Source organism: Alosa alosa, chromosome 20 (assembly GCF_017589495.1).
Source record: "Alosa alosa isolate M-15738 ecotype Scorff River chromosome 20, AALO_Geno_1.1, whole genome shotgun sequence".
In the NCBI taxonomy this organism is placed as follows: Eukaryota; Metazoa; Chordata; class Actinopteri; order Clupeiformes; family Clupeidae; genus Alosa; species Alosa alosa.
This window is the reverse complement of record NC_063208.1, coordinates 15,936,085-15,961,776: the sequence shown is the minus strand read 5'-3', so window position 1 is coordinate 15,961,776 and position 25,692 is coordinate 15,936,085. Positions and strand designations below refer to the sequence as shown.

The window sequence follows — 25,692 nt, the reverse complement described above, 5'->3', positions numbered from 1 at the left end:
GTTATTGGGTCTTCAAGAGCTTCTTGAAGATAGAGAGGGACGCCCCTCTCAACAACATGGGACTGAACAACAGAACACATACCTGAAATCTGAGATCTAGCTGATATGTGTATTTCCCAACTCCTTTGACTTTTATGTAGGGCATTATTTATTGTATTGTAATTTTACACAAACATATCAGTCTTGGGTTGGGTATAGTCTAATTGATTTGAACTTTGGGTTGCTTTTATGAGCTCATTAAACAATAAATGTCAAGAAAGACCAGATGATACATTGTGAACAGCTTAAGTGTAAGCCCCATTAAAACATACATTCAGGTTTTGCATCACAGCTAAACTTTCAATGGGCCAGTTTGTAAAAACTCTATTGACATAGACAGATTTGTTTCCAAATTGATTCAGAGCAAAAAGTTCAAAAAGTTTAATTAAATTAGATGAAACTTCAGCTGAATTGAACATTTTTATCTGACATGATGCACACCACTGATGGAGAACTTTTAAAATAACAGTGCTCAGAATGCCGGTTATTGTCTGTTACACAAGGGTTACAGAATTTTTTCTTTGACAAGGCTCCAGTCACAAGGAAACATTCACACAGACATATACAAACAAGACATGGGGTGTTGAGGTATGTTTGTTTGTTGTATGTTGATGTTTTTACGGGCCAGTGGTACATTAAAACGCCTGCCCTTATATGTCCAGGTTATAATAATATTACCCTTCTTTGACATCCAACAGAACCAAATGCATGACACTCATTTCACACTTTGAGACTATTATGACATATAGCATCATATAAACAAGATGTTGTCAAATAACATGACAAACAACAACTTTTGGTCCTGGCAGGATGTCATATGAGGTGGTGGTTGCATGCGTTGAATGACATGCTCCCCACTGATCACACCTCTGAAGCCACGGTCTGTTTCATGTTGTGAACAATCGCAGAATGGCTCTTGATTTCTCTGGATGGAGAAGCAGTGTTTCTCTTTTTTCAAACACAGTCATTAATCAGCATGATCTTGACTGCAGGCTTTAATCTTTCTGTCTCGTGCTGGGATGCCTGAAGAATGTCTTTGTATGAGCAAATTAATTTGGTGGGGAACCATGAAAGACCCACTGTGTTGATAAGAAAAAGAAAACAGGTTTGACAGGTCAGGAGCATGTTGACATTGCACAGGTGAATATGCAGTAATGCGGCCCTGTGTTTTGATGTATGCATTCACTGATGCAAATACTTGATAACCAACTCTTATTGATGCTGGTTGGTTCCCTCCCCCAACACCACCACTGCTTTCAATTCATCCCTTACTTCATCCATCATTATAGTAGACCTGTAAGAGTTCTTCAAATAACAACAAGCACATGAATGGAGTTGTATTTGTGTGTGTGTGTTTGTGTGTTTGTGTGCACAACTGCGCATGTGTGTGATTATTTAAAATAAATACAAAATATTGTGTTGTGTATCATAATGTGGATCTTGACATTCCTGAATCTGAATCCACTTGCCACAAGGACTGGAGGAGATGCAGTATCTTATAGCCCCCCAAATAGATGATAAGGAGTATGGTCACAAATCTGTGAACCGAGAGTTGCGCATTATGATGACAATTACCCTCAGAAATTTCCCCCAGCCTATAAGAACACTGAAACTATAGATCTTTTGCGTAGAATTCTAGAAAGAACTAGGAAAATAATTCACTCCTCAAAAGGTTAAGCTACTTCATGCACACATAAAATAAGGCCTGTGTCTCTCTTGGACTTTACAAGACAGCTCTCAGTCTCAATTGAACATGAAACATATAAAGCTTATTCACTGAATTGATAAAAGCAATCAGTGTATATCCTCCCACCAGTGGGATGTTCTGTCTGTCGTTTTTTTTTTTACTGTTCGTCTATCTGTCTCATGTCAAGGGTTGCAGTCATCTGACTGCTCTTGTTCCTGTAAGAAAAGCAATCCAGCTAAAACTGATTTAGCAGTATACATAACAGACACCAAAGCCAAACTCTCTCAAAAGAAACAGACTGACAAGAGGTGGTTTCATTCATCTGCAAAGCAGTCAGTTGGTGAATGGAAGCTTCTTTGAACAGTCTAAAACATGGGGCAAGATAAACAGACCTATGTGAAAAGCAGTTCAAGCTCTCCCTCTGGTGGTACTGAGAATTAAGACTACAGGATGGTGATTCAATCGACTGATTGTTCCCAAAATAATGCTTCACAAATGTACCTTAATCTACAATCATGATACATTGTATTATCGATAGAATAGAATTTGTTTGCTCTAAGAAAACGTGAGCATGCTAAGTGTATACACACCAAACAAGTTGGAAGTCATGAGACAATATATCAGACATATGTGCCAAATGGAAAAGTCAGAAAAGATTGCTTATGACCATTTTACAACAAATCAAGTCCATCAAATGGAATACAAGAGAATAATCTGACAAAGACCTGACAACAATACCCTGAGGAATGACACAATCTCATGAATCTCACTCATTTCTCTGCTATGAGAAAGCTGTTCTCTGAATGAACACTGGAGGCAGCATAGGACCAGAATCATATAATTGCATCTCATTAGAATCCAAACATGGGGCTCCTGTTTGGTCAAGTTTTTTTTAGTTTTGAGACCAATAAGTCTATACGTTCATTCAAATTGTCAAAATAGTCAATAGTAATATAGCATTTACATGTATATCCAAACCCAGGAAGCAGTGGAAAACATGGTCACCTTTTTTAACTGACCTTATTAAATTAGATCAACATGTCAACACATGCAACTTTGAATTAGTTGCACCTTTGTGTCATTTTAGAATAACCAGTGGCAGCATATCTGAAACTACTGTATATTTTACACATTATCTTGATTGCGAAAATATGCTTAACATACTTTCCACATTAAGTTAAATATCAGTATAGGCCTACTCCAAACTGTATTCTGACTCTTCATAAAATGACAACATCATTAACAGATGAAAGGTCCAACCATAGAGCCAAGTCTTATCCTGACCAATCATGGATGGGGTGTCAATCTTTTGCCATTATATGAGTGCATTTGAAAAGGAGCTGAGCTCCTGAAACAATGGATTGATTGACTAAAATACTGGTACTGCTTGGCATAGTCAGAGCCACTTTTTCCTATTTCCTATTTAAAGAGCCAGTTTTTAAGCACACACACTGGACAGACAATGGACTGTGAGAATTAAGAATTTAGCTGAATTTTAATAAAGCATAATCAGTGATTGCTGCCCCTTTCATTTTCAACCTCAGGAGGGCACTATTTCACATTTTCCATAGACAGATTAGGAATAAAATGAAACAAAAGTAGGCTATAGCCTATGTTTAGTGGCCTGTTTTAAATAATAGTACTTACCCAAATTTAGCAATATTCAACCAAAGTTAAAGTTCAAAAACCATTTATAGCCGATCCCAGATGTTAGGCAGTATTGGTAGGCAAGATGTGGGCTTTGGCCCATATGATTAATATGATTGAAAGATCTGTGAACTGTTAAGAGGGTAAAAAGCCTCAATTCGGTGTGCATTACCAATACCATATGACATGACCGTCAACATAAAGGGTAGGCCTACTTTTTGTAGGCTTATACTGTATGAGCTAGTAAATCTGGACAACATCTAGTAGGCCTATATTATTGGTCTATGTCCAGGTTATTCAAATGCATATGCTAATTCTTGAGTCTTCGTGTAACAAAAAGGAAACAATAGCCCAAGTATTATACTGTGTTTCATACTATATTCCATCATAAAGTAAGCTTTCTATATTTTAGGGTCTGGAGTGTGGAGTGTACCATTAGGCCAATTTAGGCTACAAATTTGGGTCTGCAGGCGGCAAGCAGATTTCTCCAAATGAGCTAGAACTATCCAGAAAATTAGAGGGGCATCTGTTAATTTAGGATGTCACAGACACACGGGTACACGAGCATGCTGAGCTGGAAGTTGGCCTTATTTTAGAAGAGGTCTTGACTCTTGAGTTAATGATTAAATGTTACAAAACACGTAATGTCTTTGTGCCTTTGAAGTTCCAATAATCTGCTTCGAAGATAGTGTGGCTTAAATCAATGTTAAAGCTTCATTAAGAATTTAGTAACTTGCTCATTGACTGTGCCCTCATTTCCGGAGGTTCTGGGCAACCCATCGGATCAACCCCACCTCCCTCTCCCATCTTCCACGATTTTCCTTTTCGGCTTGACTCGGAAGAGCCGCCGGCCGGCGCTGTTAATTTGTATTATTCAAGATGGAGGTTTGCTGATGTCTAACATCGAGAAGTGATCTGTTCCGTCCCTGTGTGTCACAGCAGACGCAACTGTACGAGGGACGGATTCTTCCTCACGTACGCCCAAATACGCTGGAAGGAGAAAACTTCACATTTGGGATATTTGCTCGAGTCTTTCTGAACAGCAATGAGCTCGGGGGAAGGGGCCGAGGAGACGGCAAAGGACGCGGCCGACATAGCGGCGTTCTTCAAATCAGGTAAGCCCAAAAACGACTCAAGGCTGACTGGTTGAGGATAGCCCCAGAGTCGCCCGTGCGAATGCTGCAATACATTGTTCCTATTAGCTAGCAAGCTAACTAGCCAGCAGCTGCTTCACCCTTTCGACTAAATGGATGGTGGGTGGGGAGAAATTGTTTGTTAAACATTCAACATAACATAATAAACTACACCATTCAGGGAAAGACAGTGAATTTTATATATAGATGTGTCTTCTGTGTTTGTGTTTACTACTCAGCAGACTAGGACACTATCTCTCTAAATTGTTTCTGGATTTGAGCTCTAGGTTCGAGGTACAGTCATTTATCCTAACGCTAGCTAGAATTTAGTAATTTGCTAGCCACAGCGACGTTCTGGTCAGAGGAACAAGCTATGCTAACCAGCCAAATGACTGCAGACTGGAAAAGAGGAAATCGGGGCACTGCAAACTGTACACACGCATGATATTTAGAAATCACTGCTAAATACTATGGTTGTTTAAGTAACAATCGTAGTGTTTAATATGACACTGAGAACATTAATGTTTTCCATATCGGATTGGGATGTGATATTACTATTGGATATGTTTCTAGGAAAATTAGCTTTTTTTTTCGCTAACTGGTTTTGTGGGCCATAACTAGCCTGCTAGCGAGCCGTTGATAAGACTAATGCAAGCAAGAGGAGCTAGTTAGCAATGTAAACAATGCCGTGGCGTGGCACAGCTAACGTTAGCTATATTTCATCCGAATTGTGTGAAGATGTGCATACATTAGGCTAGATTGACCATGCAGGCCAGAATATTTCGATTATAAGAAACCGGCGTGGCTATTATGCACCACGAACACGCTCCGCAACCCTAAAGCAATCTTGGTCAATGGCAGATCGTCTTGCCAAGCCCAGTGTATTCGAAATGTGCTGAACAGCTGGTCAGCTAGCAGACGGTTGCTATCTGAGTTACTGGGTCAGTGGCTTATTAGCTGACCAGCTTACTGCGCCAATGAGTATCGGTGCTGTGATTTCTTGAAGGAGTCATTTTTGATGTTCCACCTTGGTGTCAGTAGGATTATTTGCATTATAGTAAAAAAAAACGTTGTCTTTACATCGACAGGCCTGAGTGTCACTAGCTGGCTGCCACAATAGCTGGCTAGCCAGTTAGCAAAGGTAGTTCTAGCGCCAGAGACGACGCAAAGCGATGTCATCGAATGGTCAGTTTCAGTGTAAAACGCTGTGTAGGCCCTCATTCCACAGTTGTAGAGCTCTTAAATCGACACATTGTCGCAGACAGATTTTCTCACTACGTGATGATGCAGTGAAGTAGGTTATATGTGATCGTGATTTAATGACCAGGATTAGCGAATGTATTGGAAAATGGAAAGACATTACTTGTATTGGTTTCTAACCATCTCAACATTATGTGCAATAAGAATGAGTGCAATGCTCGGTCTCACAGATTATTATCTTTAGAGCATTTGCATGGACAGCAGACTACCTTTATTTTAAGCACTACCTTTATTCTAAGCACTGTATGATGCGTTTCACTGGTCTTTTGCTGCTTTACTGCGGTTGTTCATAGAAGACCACTTATCACTGCTACATTTCGCCCTTGTCTTCCTCAAGTTAGCTGAGAATTTTAACAAACACAATGAGTAGGCTATTGGAGGTAAGAGACGCCGGTGTTCAGAGGTTGGAATGAGATGCCTCTCCTTATGGACAGACACTGTTGTCTGAACGTGATCATCCCAGTCACATTCAGAAAACAGTGACAGATTCACAACCAAAGCAAGGTGATTGTGGAGGCAGCGACAAAACCACATCCGGAAGTGGTTCTGTGGTTTTGTGTTTTGCCTGTATTTGGCTAAATGCACATTTATACCACATTTTCGCTTGTCTAGAGAGAGAGATATCAGTTTTTTTTTCTTATAACTGTTGTTCGTAAGCTAGGCTACTTCGAATTGTGCAAGCGTGTGTGATGTATTCTCGACAGGAAGCCTAATGACATTTCCTGTGCGTTTTGTTTTGCATTTCATTCAAGAGGATTAGCATTTACATTTGGGAGTCGGGGAAATGGTGTCTGAATGCTGTTTGGAAATCAAATTCCATTCTCCATGTAGCTCTCTTTGCCGCCTCTCCCTCCATTAAGTCCGGTGAATCAGCATCCTCTATCTCCGATCAGCCATCGCGGTATGCTCTGTCATGGCCTGGTAGCCTGGGGGTCGCGTTGTGATCCAGGCATCAATTTCTGAGCGCTGATGGCAACTTTGTCTAGCCGCTGTCTTTATGACTGCAGTTTTGGGGTTGATTGTCAGCGTCTGGTTGAATCACTGTATTGCAATTGTCTATTGATTGAACAACAGCACCTAAGTCTATGTGAAATATGTAGAGACGCGTAATTATGGCATGTAAGGGCACTGCAAAATGTGCCCCCACTGCGTTGAGAATTATTTGTATGTAGCAAAGACACCAGGGGCCATAAACAGTTTTTTTTCATGGATATCTATCCTGAAATCCTTAATCTTCTAGGATTGTGTCTCACCCCCCCAAAAAAAAAACACTCATCTGTTGCTCTGCTTGTAGCTGGTTTGCTTGTTCCCCCTTCTCTCACTCCCCTGTTATTGTGCTGCCATGTTTGAACATGCAGAGGCCCACAGGCTCTGTGTTTTTCTCTCTCCTGCATCCTATGCACTCTCTCTCTCTCTCTCTCTCTCTCTCTCTCTCTCCCCCTCTCTGGCTTGTTGTTTTATTTACAGAGTTGGCAGCAGATTGAAGCTTCTGCTTTGACTTGCTTTGCTTATCCCCTTGTTTTTACCGACTGGATCTGTCACCAGTGCACGAGCAACGACTGTCGGCCAACTGTCCAAACAGCTTACTTCATGAAGATATGGGGGGAAAAGGAAAAAAATAACAGTGTCTATCTCTTGCTGCGAAAGACCACTGTCTGTTTTTTCTTTTCTCTCTAACGGTAGATGCTAAGTCTCCCATGTTTGGTCGTAGCAGTTTACAGTAGGCTTTTGGATGTGCGCAGCCATTAGACCAGCCCCAGCCCTTCTGTGCGGCATAAGAGCCGTAACCCTTGATGCTTATTGATTATTTGATGTGGGACGTTGATAAAGCCTTCAGTGCTTCTCTGTACGCGATTAATCGCGGAGCTGTCCGGCCTCAGTGTCTCCTGTCATGATGAGTGGTGTGGGGGGTTTTACTGGTGCATTCTGGGGGATGTTTTTAGAGCAGGCAGCAGACTATAGGACTACTGGCGGTTGATGATTTGTGTGCGGCCTTTAGCTGTGTGTGTACAGGATTTTAAAGACACAGAGTCAAGAGGTGGGTGTGTGTGACTCAGTTGAAATGCATTATCTTAGGGTTAATATTTAGAAATAGACAATCATACAGAACGATCAGAACCTTAGGAAAACCTTATGTTTTTAGGACTGCACAACTATTGCTAGCTTGTTTCCTTGCAGTACTGTTTTATAAGTGTTGATGTAATGCTGTGTGTATGTAATGCAGTTACTGTGTCGGCACCAGTGGAAATATTTGAAAAAGCATCCAATGCTTTTTTTATTATTATTATTTCGTCTGGCTGGATCTGTAGCCGGCAGCCACGCCTTCCGTTGGTGGCGAGCACTGTGATAAATCCTCTCTGACACCCGAGACGTCATGTGGCTGAGATCGAGGAGTTCACATGGCCAGGATACCTAGAGAGTGGTGGTGGCTCTTCTTCCCCCTGCTCCTCGTTCTCTCTCTCGTTCTCTTTCTCTCTCTCTCTCTTAATCTCTGTTCTCTCTTTATTCTCTCCTCTCCTTATTTTTCTGTAAGCCTTGTGTCTCCTGGTGCATCTCTCTGGCTTTCTCACTGTGCTCTGATTCTGTCCTTTGAGCTCAACTCTTCCTTTCTGTGTTCAGAACCCTCTCTCCATCTTTCTCTCTCCTCTCTCCCTCTCTCTCTCTCTGAGCAAAGGTCGTGTTGACCTACATTCGCTCAGCCCAGGATGGTGCACTCCGTGCCCCCCGCCCCCACCCCCACCCCTGGCTCAGTCTCCTGCTCCAGCCTAACGATAGGCTCCTCATTATTCCGGCCCAGCCGGTGCAGGAGCATGAGAGAGCGAGCAAGAAGAAGAAAATAACAGGAGTCGATATCAAGCGTGGCACACACAATGCGATAGAAAGTGGAGCGAGGAAGAGATGTATAGCCGTCACTGACATAGAGGGTACAGAAAAGAAGGGATGAGATGGAAGAAGTGCGGAGACGTACTGAGATGAAGGGACCCACCGCCAGCATCTCGCCGTGTCTATAGGAATGTGTGGGTTCCTGCAGTGGTGCACCGCCCTGGTTTGGGGCTCAATTTAAACGCATTAGTTCTGTTTGTGAGGGCGGGGCGGGGGTTGGGGGCATCATTAGATTACAGCCAGTCCCAAATCTAATCACGGCCACGGATTTACTGCTTCTGTGCAGCCACGACTTCTATATACTCCACACCCCCATCGCTCCCTCCACCCCCACATCTAATCTGCCCTATGCTTGAGGCATATGCTTCCACCGTAAGGCTGAATGGCCAATTCCCAGCCTCGGGGATGATCCTATATCCAACGGTGATTATGTGTGTTTGATAATATGGCCCCCACAGGCGGATTGGGTTCTAAGCCTGTGAGTAGATTTGGCCCTTCCGCTGCTGTGTGTTTGAGTGTTTGTGTGTGTGTGTCTAAATGAGTGTGTGGTCTGTGTGTTTTTCCTTCTGTTAGTCAGATGCGATCACTTCTGTATCTAGTTGAGTCAACGGTACCTCTTCAAAGCCTCAGGGGGAAATGAAAGGCATTGTCCACTCCTCAAATTTCAACCGAAAGGGGAACTGTCGGTTTCTGCTTGTGTATGTGTGAATGTGTGTGGGGGTGGTGATGGTTTGTTTGCCCTGCTTTGAGGTGCAGCTTTAGAATTGGTGCTACTGAGCGTAGCTGTAGTTTTCTCACCCCTTAGCTGGCCTGAATGCACACTGAGTGTGAGTGTGCGGGTGTCTTTCTATGTGTGTCTGTTGGTAATAAAGAGAGAGGCAGAAATCAGGGTATCCCTGTGAATCCCCAGTCTGTCTGCAGTCACTGAGGCATTCCCTCATTCGCCTATTAAGCCTGGAGCTGGGGAAACAAAGGCGAGATGAGGAGAGAGGGATGGAGAGAGGAAGGATGAAAGAGGGAGAATGAGAGAGCGAGATCCGAGAAAGGCAGACAGAAGCCAAGTGATGGGAGGATGAAGAACAGAGTAGAAGGGAATGATGGAGGGCTGGTGAGGTGATGATGAGGGAGATGGAGGATGGAAGGAGACTGAAAGAGAAGATGGATGAAGATGATGAAGAAAAAACAAGAGAGAGGGGATTCGGAGGAGCAGGTTGGCTGAGTGAGACATTAAATGAGCCAGAGAATACCTCGGGAATCGGGATAGACGTCCATAGCTGTGACTGGACTGTGTGTGTGTGTGTGTGTGTGTGTGTGTGTGTGTGTGTAGGGGGTAGTGGTCTGGCGACAGAGAAACTCTGTTGCTTCCCAGCGGGTCATCAGCTCTGGCAGCCGCTGGTGTCTGCTCCAGTCACACTCCACTACAACGCAGAACCTTCTGGCAAAGAGGAAGTGAGCTCAGTGAGCGAGCTGTGACTGTGTGTGTGTGTTTGTGCTCCCCCTAAATATAGAAGTGGGTGTGTGTGTGTGTGTATGTGGAGAGGGGTGTGGACGAGTGTGTGGGAGTACACACACACACACACGCACACTCTGTGGCTTGCCTCTGTGCTCCCTTGTGTGATCTAAGCAGGACGTGTATGAAGCTGTAAACCTGAGAGTGCTTTAGTTCCTTATCTGTGTTGTAAAAAGGTTGGTGAAGATTACAGGCAAATCTGCAGAGAGAGAAAAAGCTCCCGCACTCTTATACAAGTGTGAATGTATGTGTCTGTGTCTGTTAAATAGCCTCTCTTGGGTCTTTCTCTCTGTCTTTTTCTATCTCTTTCTCTGTCTCTTTCTCTCCCTCTTTCTCTCAGTTCTCTTTGTCCTCTGTAATTCTCCTCCTATGCTCACTCACTTTTTCTCTTCCTGTGTTATCTTGTTCTAACTGTCGTTCTCTCACTCTCCCTATTTTCCCATGCTTTCTTTCTCTTCTCTGTCCAACTTCCTCCACCTCTTTCTTTCTGTCTCTCCTCCTCTAACCTGGTCAGCGTGACTCTGGTAATTGATGTGTGTGTGTGTGTGTGTGTGTGTGTGTGTGTGTGTGTTGGGGACGGGACTCGCGTCACGCTGGCCCAGTTCCTGCTCCACTGTAGCCCACAGCTATGGCACAGGACCCTGTGGATTTGGCAGCCATTGCTGGGTCACCCTCTCTCTCTATGTGCTGCCTCTCTGGTGCCTCTGCCGCTCTGCTATTTTGCAGCACTTGCTGATAGACTGGTCTTGGCGCCAGTGTGGTTGCTCTCTGTGCTAGCTTCAGTGCCCCTGTGCCAGCGTCTGTGTGCTAGCATCTGTGTCTCTGCTCTAGCGGGCTAGTGTTGGTTGCTCTGTTCTAGCATGGGTGCCTCTGCTAGCAGGCTAGCTTCAGCGTCTTTGTCCTGCTCTGCTGTAATTCAGGTCATCACTGTGCTGGATCCTTTTCTCTGGACTGCAGCACTTGTTTGTGCTAACTTCAACTAGCAGCTCTGTTGTGTTGCAGTGCGTCTCTGTGTCGGGTGGCCCTGTTCTTTTCTCTGCTGCCTTTGTGCAGGTCTGCTGGGTTGGAGTGTTGAGTAGTCTCTGTCCTAGCTTCAGGGTGCCCGTGCAGTATCCATGTTTATCTCTGGGCTGTGCTGCTGTTGAGTAGGGTTGGGTATCGTTTGGGTTTTATCCGATACCGGTGCTAAATCAATACTTTTAAAACGGTGCCGGTGCCGTAACGGTGCCTGAACCGGTACTTTGTATTTAAATTAAAATGGTCTAAAGCAGGAATTGCTTTTTTTATTGATAAGACACATTTGAAGAGGAAATTGAACTGTTATTCAATTTACTATCAATATCTCATTGCTCCTACGCATAATAGCCTACATTTAAAGGTTAAAACAGCTTGCCATGGATGCACACACAATGGTAAGCTCTGCTTTCAAGTTTACCCAGTGTAGGCGGTTTGCCATAAGGTATGTTAAACCCGCTTGCCATATAGAACTGCCAGGTCATGGACAACGGCATTTGCAAGCAAGCTAATCTGACAGCGACTCTTTCTGAATTATTTTCCAATTAATTTAGTGTGTTCACAAATGGTTCAAGAAATTTCATGTCTTCCCCCATAACACGCAAAAGTTTTGAACATGTTAGGCTACATGTCGGTGTTGAAATGTTTAGATTCCCAGTGCTAGGCATTTTAACAGCAACTATGGCTATCGCTATACCAGTCAGCTGAGTTTAATTAGCGATAAAGTACGGAGGGTTCCGTAGCCTCTTTGACAGCTCAGTGACATCGGGTATGTAACCTACATATTTATGTTTTCGCCAGCTAACTTTTAACATGATCTTCATATTCATTGTGATGCTATATGGACCTCATGCATATGAACGATTAATATCATGCCATTATGTTGTTTAGAACACACCGTGAAATAAAATTTTCATCTTAAAACTTTGCTGATAACATTTCAAATAAATGCCAGCTAGCGCATTAACAAAGATATTGTGTAACGATACTGTTGATGTTGTTATAGTTGTGATAGCCTTTTGCTTGTGTGTAGTTAGGCCCACTGCTAGATTTTGACAGGAGCTCGTGATATCGCTTTAAAGCTACTTGGGCTCCCGCAAGCTGTCAAACACTGTCCACTCGCCTATAGTGGTGACCCCTCTGGTTTATACATCCAGTGTTTATGTTAGCTAACTGTATCTGGATGTGTTGCTATCAGAGCAAGAGTTAGAGATGGCGCATGACATGCAGTGATGCCTCGTACAAAAAAAAAAAAAAAAACGAAATTTAAGCACCGAAATGAGGCACCGAAATCCATGTTGTTATTCGATGCAGTTACTACCGTTTGCGTCAGCACCGGTGCCATATTAGAACCGTGTTTCGGTGCCCAACCCTACTGTTGAGTGCACATTCCCACAGGTCCCCAGTGCAGGCTACTGAATGAATGAACGAATGCCTTTCCTTTGTCTCACTCCAGCTGCAAAACGATTCCTTGGCTTTGTTTAGATGAGCTTCTTGGCACAGTATGGGTGTACTTTGTGTGTGTGTGTGTGTGTGTGTTTGTGGTTAGCAGACACGTTTGTCCAAAGCAACATACAAATAACCACAATACAATAGTTAAACTTAACGGTAAACAATTAAAAAAGTTGGTGAGGCTACACCAAGGAGAACAGCAATAATAAACAACAATGTCAATTCAATCAATAGCCTAATGAAAATAAATAAATACTATAATATACAAACCATAACGCATGAGAAACACTTAATAAACGTAATAAAAGTGCATGTTGAACAGATATGCTTTTAGAACCCTCTTGAAAGACCCAAAACTATCACAGGAATGGAGAGCACTGGGCAACTCATTCCACCAACAAAGAACCACTGAGGAAATCAGTCTTAAATTTGACCTAGCGTTTATGGCTGGTCGACACAACAGACGCTCATCAGAAGACCGCAGTCGGCGGTTGGGGATATACATCTTGATCATGGGATCGAATCCATGGGAGCGAATGGTCTCACCTAAGGAAGTGGTGTAAATAGGGAAAAGCAGGGGCCCTAATACTGATCCCTGAGGCACACCTGCGGTGAGGTCCAGAGACTTTGATACCTGTCCCTGCCAAGACACGCTTTAACTTAAGATACGATTCAAACCAGTCAAGAGCTTTCACAGAAATTCCCAGTTCAGATAGGGCCATCCTTAAAAATATTTTTGTTTGCAGTAACGGCCAAAAAAAAATAAAAATGGGTCGGTAGGTAGGTCAATTTTTTTTTTTTTTTTTTTCAAGATTCAAAGTAAAAAAAAAAAAAAGTACAATTTTGGTCATGGTGATTACGTGGGAATGAATTTACACAAATGTGCATATCGTGGCCGTAACTGACTGGGTCTTCAACCCGTGCCTTCAGGCGCACAATTGCAAACCTCATTCTGATGCAGGTTATATAGACCAGCCTTTCTCAAACTTCTTTGACCTGAGGCCCGGTCATGGCAGACTTTTGGGTCATAAGGCTCATCTACATGTACCCAGAAAGAAGGCTACAATAGCTCTTGGCCGTTATATTGAAATTTGACTATACAATACTCAATGCTATACAGTGTATTATACAGTCTCTGCTCTGTTTCTAAGGAAGTTCCAAAAACAACGCCGTTCTATTAAGTTTAAGTTAAATAAATAAATAGCCTTCCAACAGGTTGAAGCGGAGCTTTGATACCAACGTTATCGATTAGTTTCAGTTTTTTTTTTTTATTAGCCACGTTTGCATGTAGGCAATTTATATTCACAATACTTGGGCCTACTAAAATAAATATTATTTTATTGCATTTGTATTAGTTGTTTAGAGTAAAAAAAACAATCGGTCGGGTATTAACATAAAGTTTACAACCCGCAAGTCGGTCGGACTAAAAGGGGAAAAAAATAAATATTTGGGTCTGTTCTAAATTGACAGGGTCGGTCGGGTTACGGCAAACGAAAATATTTTTAAGGATGGCCTAGTGTAGAAAGGAGAATGTCATGATTAACAGTATCAAAGGCTGCAGATAAATCTAGTAGAAATAGTACTGTTGACTGAGCGGAGGTGTGCGTGCGGGCGTGCGCTCGGTTTCAGTGCCTCTTGTTTGTGTTAAGCTACTTGATGACTCTCTGTACCTGTTTAGACACTTGTACTTTTCACAGGTCTGTGTTTGAGCTGTGTTGTAAATGCATCTCAAAACTGGACCATATAAGGCTCTGTGTGAAATGCATGCTGTCCCTTGCTTCATTGTTCAGAGCTGTCCTCTCTATAAAAATGAAGAACCACGTTGGTTTCAGATAATGGTCCTGGTCAGTTTCTTTTGGACACGTCTACTTCCCAATTCCCTCTCGTCAGAACTAAAGCATGATGTTTTAAGTCTCTGTAAGACAGTATTTTTAGTTAACATTCATTATGTGGCCCATTAAAAATGAGGCTGGGCGTTGAAATGGAAGCTCTAGCAGAAGGGACCCATCTGTGTTGCAGGAGTGAGCACCACTACAGACGTGTGTGTGTGCGTGTGTGTGTGTGTGTGCGTGTGTGTGTGTGTGTGTGAGAGCGAGCGTAAAGCAATTACATTTGGGCCCTGAAGTGCAAAAGCGACATGCTGCCATGCGGGGAGAACCAGTGTGCATCAAACTCCTCCCACTCCCCTCTTCCCAGGCCTGGAGACCAGTCAGTGCGGATTCCCAGCTGGGTGACCTGCCCCTGGAGAGAAGCTGTGTGTGTGTGCCCTGAAGAGGGAGACAGTGGAGTTTTCCCTTTTTTATTTATTAGGGGAGTTCCCTGCCTGTGATGCTGTTTTGCATACAGCATGTTGCTGTTTTGGTAAATCCACGATGGTTCTTTTTTAGTCCATGCTAACTAGCAGGAAGGGAAGAAAGGGGGTGGGGGGGTTTGGAAAATGTTAAAGGATAGAAAGCTTGCTTTGAGATGAGGACTTTCTGTAAAGGCAAAACACTGATGAATATGTGCATTGTGCACACACACACACAAACACACACACACACACATGTGATGAGACAGAAACCACTTGTTAGTCCCCTTTAGCCTTTGCCTGATTACTACAGACAAGGAAACATGCCACAATTACCTCAGGCACACACACACACACACTTTTCTGGATTGTAGGCTATTTAACAAAATTAGGCATTAAGAAATTAGAGCTCACTAATGACCATATACAAGCACAAATCAGGGTTGTTAGAATGCCCCTAGACAGCTATTTAGATAAAATATGTCAGCTATAACACTTTAAGTGTTTACATGTTTAAACACTGGGTTGATTTTGTTTACACCTTTAAACGCTGAGTTGATTAGCCTAACCTTATGTGAGCGTGTTTGTAACAGGACTCAAATGTGTCCATGTGGCTGAGGAGGATGTTTAACAGGTCATGAGGATATGTTGGTTGTCTAAAGGTCGTACAGTAGTTCACATCTGTCGTGCCTTATGTTTATAATGAATTGAAGGAAGTGTGTGGTGTGTGTGTGTGGCTTGTGTGTGGTCTGTGTGGTGTGTGTGTGTATGTCAGAGATACAGAAAGAAAACAATTTTTCAGATGGTCTGTATTTTGGTAGGTGTCTGTCACAACAACAGCAATACTGGGTTATGCAGAAGTTCTAGGCCTACAGGGATGTTGTAACTTTGGCAGGTGCTTTCTAGTCAGATGACCGTGTGTGTGTGTGTGTGCGCATACAACCCTCCCCCATCCCCATTAAACTGCTGTTACCACAGTAACAACATGCATCCCTCATTACTTTTGCATCTGAGCCCAATACACCAGGCGTCACAGTAGATCCTATGCATCTCCTTTTTTAATGCAAAACTAACGATCTCTGCTACTTTCTGTCTCCTTCATCTTTCTCCCCCTGTCTGCCACACACACACACACACAGCCAATGACACACACACTTCCTCCGTGGTACATATTTAAGGGGCTTAAGTAGGCATGAATTCCCCTCCCTCATAAGGATTGCTATGGTGCGTTTCTGTCAGCCATTCTCTAACTCGGGCACAACAGCGGCAATTTGTTGTTGTGCTCGGAGCGAAGGCAGGGAAGTCATCCAGATGCGCGGAAGGATGAGGCGCAGGAAGAGAAAGGGAGGAAAGAGGGAAGACGGAGCAGAGGAAGAGGACAACGACTCAGACAGGGATGAAATGAAAATAGAACAGAGAGAGAGAGAGGGATGGAGGGGGGTGGAGGTAAGGAGGAGTGTAGGAACAGGATGCTCCTGCCTCTAACTCTTTTCTACTCTCTTTCTCTCTGCCCTGTTTTACCTTGACTTACTCCAATGTGTCTGTTGCTCACAGACAGACTGACACACACACACACACACACACACACACACACACACACCGACTATGTTCCTATGTGCATCATTCTTTCGTTACATCACTTGATAATTTTACGGTCTGAGTAGTCCACCATTACATTACCCTGATCTCAGGCACACTGTTAAATGAGGTCCTCATAAGAAGGCCTGTTTTGTGTGTGTGTGTGTGTGTGTGTGTGTCTATCTTTCTCTGTACGTATGTGTGTTTGACTTGTGCTTCCTCTGAGTTGATGTCCTATTCTCTCACTGTTCACGTTCCTGCGTTTCCTCAGCTGCTTGTGTGTGTGTGTGTGTGTGTGTGTGTGTGGTCCTGTGTGTATGCTTCTCAGCTCTAAAGGTGGTTGGCAGTCGAGTCATTTGCTTACATGCTTGGGTGTTGAGCTGTACCTCTCAGGACACGTAGAACTACAGACAGACAGACAGACAGACAGACAGACAGACTCTCCTTTGTCACAGTTTCCCATAAGCAATAACATATGTGATTGTGAGTGTGTGCATGCCAGATTCAGTAAATAAAGTGCTGGGGCATGACTTAAGAGTGTCCGTCTGTCTGTCCGTCTGTCCTTTTGAGTCCTCACCCTCTCCTCCGAGAAGTAGGCCACCTCATTAAACTCATGGTGCCATTTGCCTCTCTCTCTCTCTCTCTCTCTCTCTCTCTCTCTCTCTCTCTCTCTCTCTCTCCACTGCTATACCCACCTCTGTGGCACCCTCTATCTTTTGTTCTTTGTCTTAATATTGTTTTCATTCTCACTCTGTCTCTCTCTTGCTCACCCCTCCCATACCACACACACACATCCCACACACTGATGCAAACCCTCTCTCGCTTGCTGTCCCTGGAGAGGTGTTGCTAGGCAGCATGACCCCTGACCTTCCTTTACCCCTCCCCCATCCTCAGTTGTGTTCATGCAGTTGGCTAGCAGGAAATTCATTCACACATGCACACTCATGTTTGAACTTAACGCAGCTGGCGTGTGGCAGCACCTACTGTTAACTAACTATGTTAGCATCGTCGGCTAACCTGCTGCGTCACGCTAGCCGTCTCCTAGCAGAGCAGTGTGTGTGTGTGTGTGTGTATCCAGGTCGAGCTGGCCTCTGGGTGCCACCGCTCTGCAGAGACCTCCCGAAATAGCTTGGTGACGAGTTGGGCGCCTAGTGGTGTGTGTGTGTGTGTGTGTGTGTGTGCGCTGTGACAACTGACAGAGTGAGGTGTACCATGCGTGCCAGAGATGAAGTGAGGGAAAGAGAGAGGGTAAGAGAGATAAAGTGAGTTATGTGTGTGGAGAGGAGAGAGGAAGTGGGCCACTAGAAGGAGTGATTATTGTGGTTAGTCAGACCTCCTCCTATTGTGGCATATTGGCCTGCTCTGTGTCTGCAATCTGACCATGACTACCCCCACACACACACACACACACACACACACACACACACACACACACACACACACACAGACAGACTCTCTCTCCTTTGTCACAGTTTCCCATAAGCAATAACATATGTGATTGTGAGTGTGTGCATGCCAGATTCAGTAAATAAAGTGCTGGGGCATGACTTAAGAGTGTCCGTCTGTCTGTCCGTCTGTCCTTTGAGTCCTCACCCTCTCCTCAGAAGACCACCTCATTAAACTCATGGTGCCATTTGCCTCTCTCTCTCTCTCTCTCTCTCTCTCTCTCTCTCTCTCTCTCTCTCTCTCTCTCTCTCTCTCTCTCTCTCTCTCTCTCTCTCTCTCTCTCTCTCTCTCTCTCTCTCTCTCCTGCTATACCCACCTCTGTGGCACCCTCTATCTTTTGTTCTTTGTCTTAATATCGTTTTCATTCTCACTCTGTCTCTCTCTTGCTCACCCCTCCCATACCACACACACACATCCCACACACTGATGCAAACCCTCTCTCGCTTGCTGTCCCTGGAGAGGTGTTGCTAGGCAGCATGACCCCTGACCTTCCTTTACCCCTCCCCCATCCTCAGTTGTGTTCATGCAGTTGGCTAGCAGGAAATTCATTCACACATGCACACTCATGTTTGAACTTAACGCAGCTGGCGTGTGGCAGCACCTACTGTTAACTAACTATGTTAGCATCGTCGGCTAACCTGCTGCGTCACGCTAGCCGTCTCCTAGCAAAGCAGTGTGTGTGTGTGTGTGTGTGTATCCAGGTCGAGCTGGCCTCTGGGTGCCACCGCTCTGCAGAGACCTCCCGAAATAGCTTGGTGACGAGTTGGGCGCCTAGTGGTGTGTGTGTGTGTGTGTGTGCGCTGTGACAACTGACCGAGTGAGGTGTACCATGCGTGCCAGAGATGAAGTGAGGGAAAGAGAGAGGGTAAGAGAGATAAAGTGAGTTATGTGTGTGGAGAGGAGAGAGGAAGTGGGCCACTAGAAGGAGTGATTATTGTGGTTAGTCAGACCTCCTCCTATTGTGGCATATTGGCCTGCTCTGTGTCTGCAATCTGACCATGACTACCCCACACACACACACACACACACACACACACACACACACACACACACACAAGTCATCAGCAGTGGAGTGCAGACGTGACTCTTATCACAGCCCGATATCATGACCACACAAATCACTATGCGCTTTTTAGCAGGTCATCCTGAGCTGGGTTTTTGATGCTGAATCCTAGTTTGCTGTTGGTTGTAAACCAAATGAGTAAAACAGGTAGCCCTCAGAATTTAGTCGCATTACATAACACCTCAACCCACCTGAGAGCATGTCCATGTTTAAAGCGTGCTGCGCTGTGGGTGAACTGTGGGGTGGCCATAATGGAGGCGTCTGTTTAGCTTTTTTCACCTGTGAGTCAGCCCGCAAATAGGATCAAGCTATGAGACATGGAGCAGACATGCACCAAGGCCTCTCTCTGTCTCTGTCTCTGTCTCTCTCTCTCTCTCTCTCTCTCTCTCTCTCTCTCTCTCTCTCTCTCTCTCTCTCTCTCTCTCTCTCTCTCTCTCTCTCTCTCTGTGTCTGTCTGTCTCACACTCTCCATTTCCCTCTTGCTATCTCTCATTTTCTCTTACTCTTTTTTCCCTACCTGTCTCTCTTCCTCTGTCCCCCTTTACTCTTCATCTTGGTTTGTCTTGAGAACTATGGCTTCTTCCATTTCCCACTCTTGCATTTGTCCGTCTCCTCTTATTTCTCTCTCCATCCCTTTTTCTGTTTCTCCCTCTATCCTTCTCCGTAACAATTTTATCATCAAAATTCTATAGCTGATGTTTTTAATAAGGTCCCACCTTTTTGAAGGTTTTAGAATATCTTATTAGCATAGGTTTTAAAAAACACATTTAAGTTTCTGTAACACACAGTGCTCTGGCCATTTAAATAGCCTTAGTTGCGGAAATGGCCTTAAATTAAACAAACAAACAAACAAACAAACAAAAACTATCCTTCTCCGTCTCTCATTCTCCATTTCTTTCTCTCCCTCTCCCTCGTTCACTGAAAAACACATGATTCATGTGTGAGTCGTGGTGGCTGACTCTTCCGTCTGGATGGGGTGGGGGGGTGGGTGTGTGTGTGAGAGAAGAGGGATACACACACGTGCCTCCCTCACAAAGGGTGGTCCTGTTTTAACAGGCTGAGGGGCCGGGAGGGGGGGTTGGGGGCGCTCGCTGGGGTGGCTTGGTGTTAGTTAGACGGTCCCCCTTTATTGTGGGGAAGGGGGGCGGCAGGGGAAGGATGGGGGGGTTCTGTTACTGCGGCAGCAGCACGTGGCGCTGAATCACCAGCAGTTGTTCATCGGCGACCTTTAAGTTGAGAGAACAGGGGGGGGGGGTTGTGGATGACTGATAGTCAGGCCGTGTTCTTGTCTGTGTGTGAGAGTAGCCACACAAACACACTCTCTCTCTCTCTTCGCTCTTGCTCTCGCTCTCTCAATTCCAATAACAGTTACACTGTGAAACACTGCACAAAAACTCCCTGTTATATGACACCACTGTTAGCCCAGATACTGTGTGATGCCTGTGTGTCAGAGTGTGTGTGTGTGCCTGCCTGCTTGCTTGGCCGTGTGTGTTTACCCATGCGTTCATTTCCTGCTCACTCATGTCAAAAAGACTGAGCCTGAAAGTGACATCACAGGCAATTTGTCTGTATGTGTGTGTGTGTGTGTGTGTGTGTGTGTGTTTGTGTGTGTGAGCGTGTGTGTGCCTAAGGACCCACTGCTTGTCCTTACTCAGCGCATCGCCAGAGGAGACAGAGAGAGCGATGGAGTGAGGAGCTAGTCTTTCTCGCCGTGGTGAGTGGACAAGCGAAGAAGCGCTTTTTTCGCATGTTCTTTCCTGCACCCGCTACCCCCCGTGGAGTTAGCGGCAGCCTTAGCGCTTAGCAACAGCGGCCTGTCCCCTGTGGACGTTTTGGGCGTGACGCAGGCGGCCGGCGACTACGTGGACGTGACCCAGCACAAGGCCTGTTCCACTCGCAGACAGTAAGCCACAGCGTAGTGCAGCGAGCGGCGCGCTCTCCTTATTTGGGGTGGAACATTTAACGTGATTGAGCTCAGTACCAGCAGCAGTGGCGGCGGCAGCAGCAGCAGGGGACCAGTAATCAGCTGCTCCCCGCCACCACTGAGCTCAGTTCAACCGCGGCGCGTGTGTGTGTGTGTGTGTGTGTGTGCGCTAGTGTTTGGGTCTGTGAGTGTCAGTGTATCTGTCTGTATTGGTATCTGGTACGTGTCTTCATGTGAATGTTCTGATTCTGGTATCTGTGTGTGTGGGCCTGGAACTGGGTGTGTGTGTGTAGTCTCTCGATCAGTGTCTCCTTCAGTCTGTGAATACTCCATAGTTGTTTGAAGTAAGGGTTCAGGTTCACGATCCCTGAAGATGTTGATTACTATTGGCCTGCAATTTGCCTTTGAAGTTTGGATTCTTCTGCTTCTTGTTAACGTCGACACCTTATACTTTTGAATCTACACACTCTGCTGCATGGACTGTGTATAGTGTCCACTAGACTGTGTAGAGTGATGATGTATACAGTAGGTCTGTATACTGTGGTGCTCTTCTAGTGTGAGCATCAGCTTGTGTGCTACTGTGTCTGTATCTGGGTCATGCTTTTATCTAAGCATGCATGCTAGAATTCTTTGCATCACTCATACAGTATGTATGCATCGTCCTCGTAGAGATATGTGGAATGTGTGTGTGAGAAGCATGTTGAGTATGTTTGTTTATATTTGGTCTAGTGTTCCCTGCTGCAGTTGCTGTGGAACATTAGAATGCAGGGAGGGAAGGGAAAATTCCATGAGTGGAATCTTAAAAAGCTGGGATAGTCCTTCATCATCTTCTCTCTCTCGCTGTCTGTCTGTCACTTTCGTTGTGTTTTTCTCTCTCGCCCATCTCACTCTTTCTCTCTCTCTCTCTCTCTCTCTCTCTCTCTCTCTCTCTCTCTCTCTCTCTCTCTCTCTCTCTCTCTCTCTCTCTCTCTCTCTCTCTCTCTCTCTCTCTCTCTCTCTTCTCTCTCTCTCTCTCTTTTTCAAGTGCTCTCTCCGCAGCTTCTCCCTGAGTGACATCACTGGTTTGCAGATCACAGATCACCCCCCTGCAGCAGAGAGAGTGTGTGTGTCGTCTCCCAATCTCATAACGAGCGTCTGAGAGTGTGAGCGGGATGGAGGGAGGATGAGCGAACGAGTGAGAGGGAGAGACTGAGTGAGTGGGGGGATTTAAAATGGTTCCCTCTCAGCCTCACAGATCCAGTGTGTGATTAGAGCTCTTATCTGTCAGAGAGTCAAAACTCGCACCGGTCCCTCTGCTGTGTGTCTGTACGTGCACAAGTGAGTGATCTAGTATTGATATGCACCTAGTGTGTTTGTTGAGTTAGGTCATGGATATACTCGCTAATAGACAGACACGCACATGGACAGTAGATGACACCATAGACATGTAGTTGTTCTTCCGTTTGGAGTCGGTCCAGTCACAGTTGGAGCCCTTGTGGCGCAATGGCTGCATGTGCATGTGGAGGGTAGATGGACACTCGCACGTTCACTGTCCGATGATGATGATTATGTACGTTACTTGAACCTTAGCGGATCATTGCATACTCGTGGATGAACAAAGTATAACATTGACCTTGTGTGTGTGTGTGAGAGAGAAGTGAGTGATATAGTTTAGTGCTCAAGGATGATTTGCCAGAGTTTCTTCCTTGTGTGCTCACAAGGATGTGTACTCTTACACTCTACAAATGCCCACTCATATACACATGACCTAGCTGGACAGCAATGCATTGACAAAGGGAGTAGGCACTTCATTCCTGTTCCTGTAAGTAGCTCTGCTGTGTGTGTGTGTGTGTTTGAGTGTGTGTAATGAAGCCAGAGAGAAATAGCAGTGATGCATGACTATTAAGACTTGAAAGGGTAAGGCCTAGCTGGTGTGCCTTGCTCTGTCTGCCCTTTAGAACCCCCTCAGAACCACTCTGTTCCACAGTTCTAGTTCCATGTTGACTGCTATCTGCTGAATGGAAACCTAAAAAACGGAACACTGTAATTAGTCTTAATGAGACAATCGGAGTGAAAATGAAGATGGGTAATTCATGCTCAGAGCTCAGTGAATAAACACACACACACACAAGCGCACAGCTTTCATGCCCGGCAGGAAATCCACCAATCTGTTCTAGCGTTGGACTGAAGTGAAGCGTGCCACTTCTCCAGACACTTCTCTACCCATTCACCCCCCCGTCTCTCTCTCTCTCTCTCTCTCTCTCTCTCTCTCTCTCTCTCTCTCTCTCTCTCTCTCTCTCTCTCTCTCTCTCTCTCTCTCTCTCTCTCTCTCTCTCTCTCTCTCTCTCTCTCTCTCTGTCTGTCTTTTGTTGCTCTCGCTGTCCATGTCGGTTAAATTCAACATGTTTTACTGGCATGGCCAGCGGGGGTGCAGTTGCGGCCTGAGCAAAGCATTAGGGGGGATGGAGTTTATTGTGGAGGAAAAATCTCTACTTCATTTTCTCCTTTACTCATCCTTACTTTTTTTTTCTCTCTCTTTCACTCTCATCTCCATCACTTTTCTTTTTCTCTCTTTTTCCCCATATTCCGTATTTGATGTGTTTGTAAAACCTTATGGTTTTTTTGTCTTGGCCTCTGTCATGATGGTGGAGTGCAGACATGTGATTAGCCTTCCTTAGCCGAGGGAGATTAACACAGTGGCCTTTTGGCCACGTCTGGCCATGATAGTTTAGCGTCACCTGGGGTGGACCAAATAAAAGTGTGGCGGTGCAGTTGTCTTGATATATATATATATATATATATATATATATATATATATATATATATATATATATATATATATATATATATATATATATATATATATTTTTTTCAGGCTAGAGAACCACATCGTGCTGGGTGCAAGGCTACTGGGCCAGGGTGTTTTTGCTGCCTCTAAATGAGTTAACCTGGCACAAACTCACAAATGCCTGCGGACATGTGTGTGTGTGTGTGTGTGTTCAGTGCAAAAGGCCACTGAAAAGTCCATCCGTCCCGTCTGTACAAAAAAAGAATTGTGGACAGCGTAATTCATCTGCAAGTTAACTGTTCTTTTTTTCTTGCACTGTCTGATTGTCTTACTAAACTGTTTTTTGTTCTCTTCTCTCCTTTCTAGACTGCTCTGTCCCAAAATGTGAACCCAAAGGAGATGTTTCCAGTCAGATACCAGGTAAGGTTTCCTCAGGTTTCCCACACCTTTGCTTACAGGGAATTTGTATGTTGTTTACCAAACCTCCAGTATCAATGTGACAAACCAATACAGAACGCTGTCTCAGTTGAGGTCAAATCCAGTGGCACATTTGAACAAATTTGGCCTATGTATAATATAAAGTAGAGGGGCAAATATTAACCAGAAGAAAGTTATTTGCTTTCCTGTCGTGGTATTAAATACATTTTCCCAGCCACCCTCTCCTTGGCCATCTCTGATCCATTGTGTGCTTTGTTTTGGCTGGGAGACAGTAAGATGGATGGGAGATTGTGTTTGTGTCTGTTGTGTTTTGACTGGGCTTCCCCTCTCTGACACAGACTGGCTGTAAACAGCATCGCCACATTGTAAACAGCAGGCGGTCGATCCAGAGGCCAGCCACACAAGGCAGGGTTCCACTGAGATGCAGCAGTGTGTGTTTGTGTGTGCGTGTGTGTGTGTGTGCGCGCGCAAGTGTGCAAACACACTTAAACACAGCCATATTCCCACACACTGGGACTTAGGCTACTTACTCACACACACTTCTATAAGCCATGAATTCTTCAGTGGCCAGTCCTATTTCTGAAAGCTACAAAGCAGACAGGGTCATTTTTATGTCTCCCTCCCTCCCTCTCTCTCTCTCTCTCTTTCTCTCTCTCTCTGTCCACAACTCACACCATGCACACTCACTGAAGACTGCCATATAAACCTCCGTCCTCCACCATTACCATCCATCCATGAATCCCGAGCCCTCAGTGATTTTCCACCACCAGTGTCCCTGGCCTGGAAAGCATGGCAGCCGCTCGGTTAAGTGGGTCACCAGTGCACCGGCAAAAAAGGGGGACAGGCAGTGGCACTGATCTAAGGGAGAGACGATGACCCCTACCCTCCCTCCCTTAGCTCCCTCACTCCCTCCCTCCCCCTCTCTGTGACTGACATGCATCGCTGTGGACACGAAAGGCTTTGATGTGCGCTGATGTGCTGCACGTGGCTGCTTGAAGCCGTGCCAGCTCTGGACACTCCGGTCCGACAGAGGAGGCTCCAACAGAGTCTGACTTCTAGCTGCCCCCCCCACACCAAATTCATTAGAACATTTAAAGAAGCTTTAGAATCATTATAAATATGCTATTGTATGGCATTACACTGTGGAATAGCCTACAGACGATTGTGACTGGCAAGGGAGAGGTTATCATCCAACTCTCTCTGGGAGGCAAATTGTTCTTGCCCAAACAATCAATTGGATGTATGGCTACATTCATATTTGTAAGTCTGCTGTGTTGTTTAAGTTGAAATGCTGGTAGGCCTGGACATGTGATGCCCTTATTCTTGGCGAAGGAATCACTTGCCACCTCTAGGCAGCCCTTTGCCCCTGGCTACATCCATGATATAATATAGAAGTTCATAGATGTGAGCATGTAGGTCACATGTTTATCACTGCGATTGCGATGCCCTGCGATTATTTTATCAGTTGTAGCTAAAAAGCCTCTACGCGGATGAGAATGAAAATAGACTTGGCTTGGCTGTGCTTACTTCCTTCTAGCAGGTTGGTGAGAGAAGCTGTTAA

General features: G+C 44.9%; 1 protein-coding gene across 9 annotated transcripts in view; it reads left to right on the top strand.

Annotated features, from left to right (window-relative positions):
* The first annotated feature begins 4,182 nt into the window (after positions 1 to 4,182).
* Positions 4,183 to 25,692, top strand: part of trioa (trio Rho guanine nucleotide exchange factor a) — a 113,194-nt gene continuing 91,684 nt past the window's right edge. For 6 of the 9 annotated variants that reach the window (XM_048230319.1, XM_048230316.1, XM_048230315.1 and 3 more), the window contains exons 1-2: positions 4,186 to 4,488; positions 24,060 to 24,113. In XM_048230319.1, coding sequence (XP_048086276.1) covers positions 4,419 to 4,488; positions 24,060 to 24,113 — 124 coding nt within the window. In that variant the 5' untranslated portion in view covers positions 4,186 to 4,418. Of the gene's footprint in view, positions 4,489 to 24,059; positions 24,114 to 25,692 lie in introns of all 9 variants that reach the window. The other 3 variants (XM_048230318.1, XM_048230313.1, XM_048230322.1) reach the window with 2 other exon arrangements.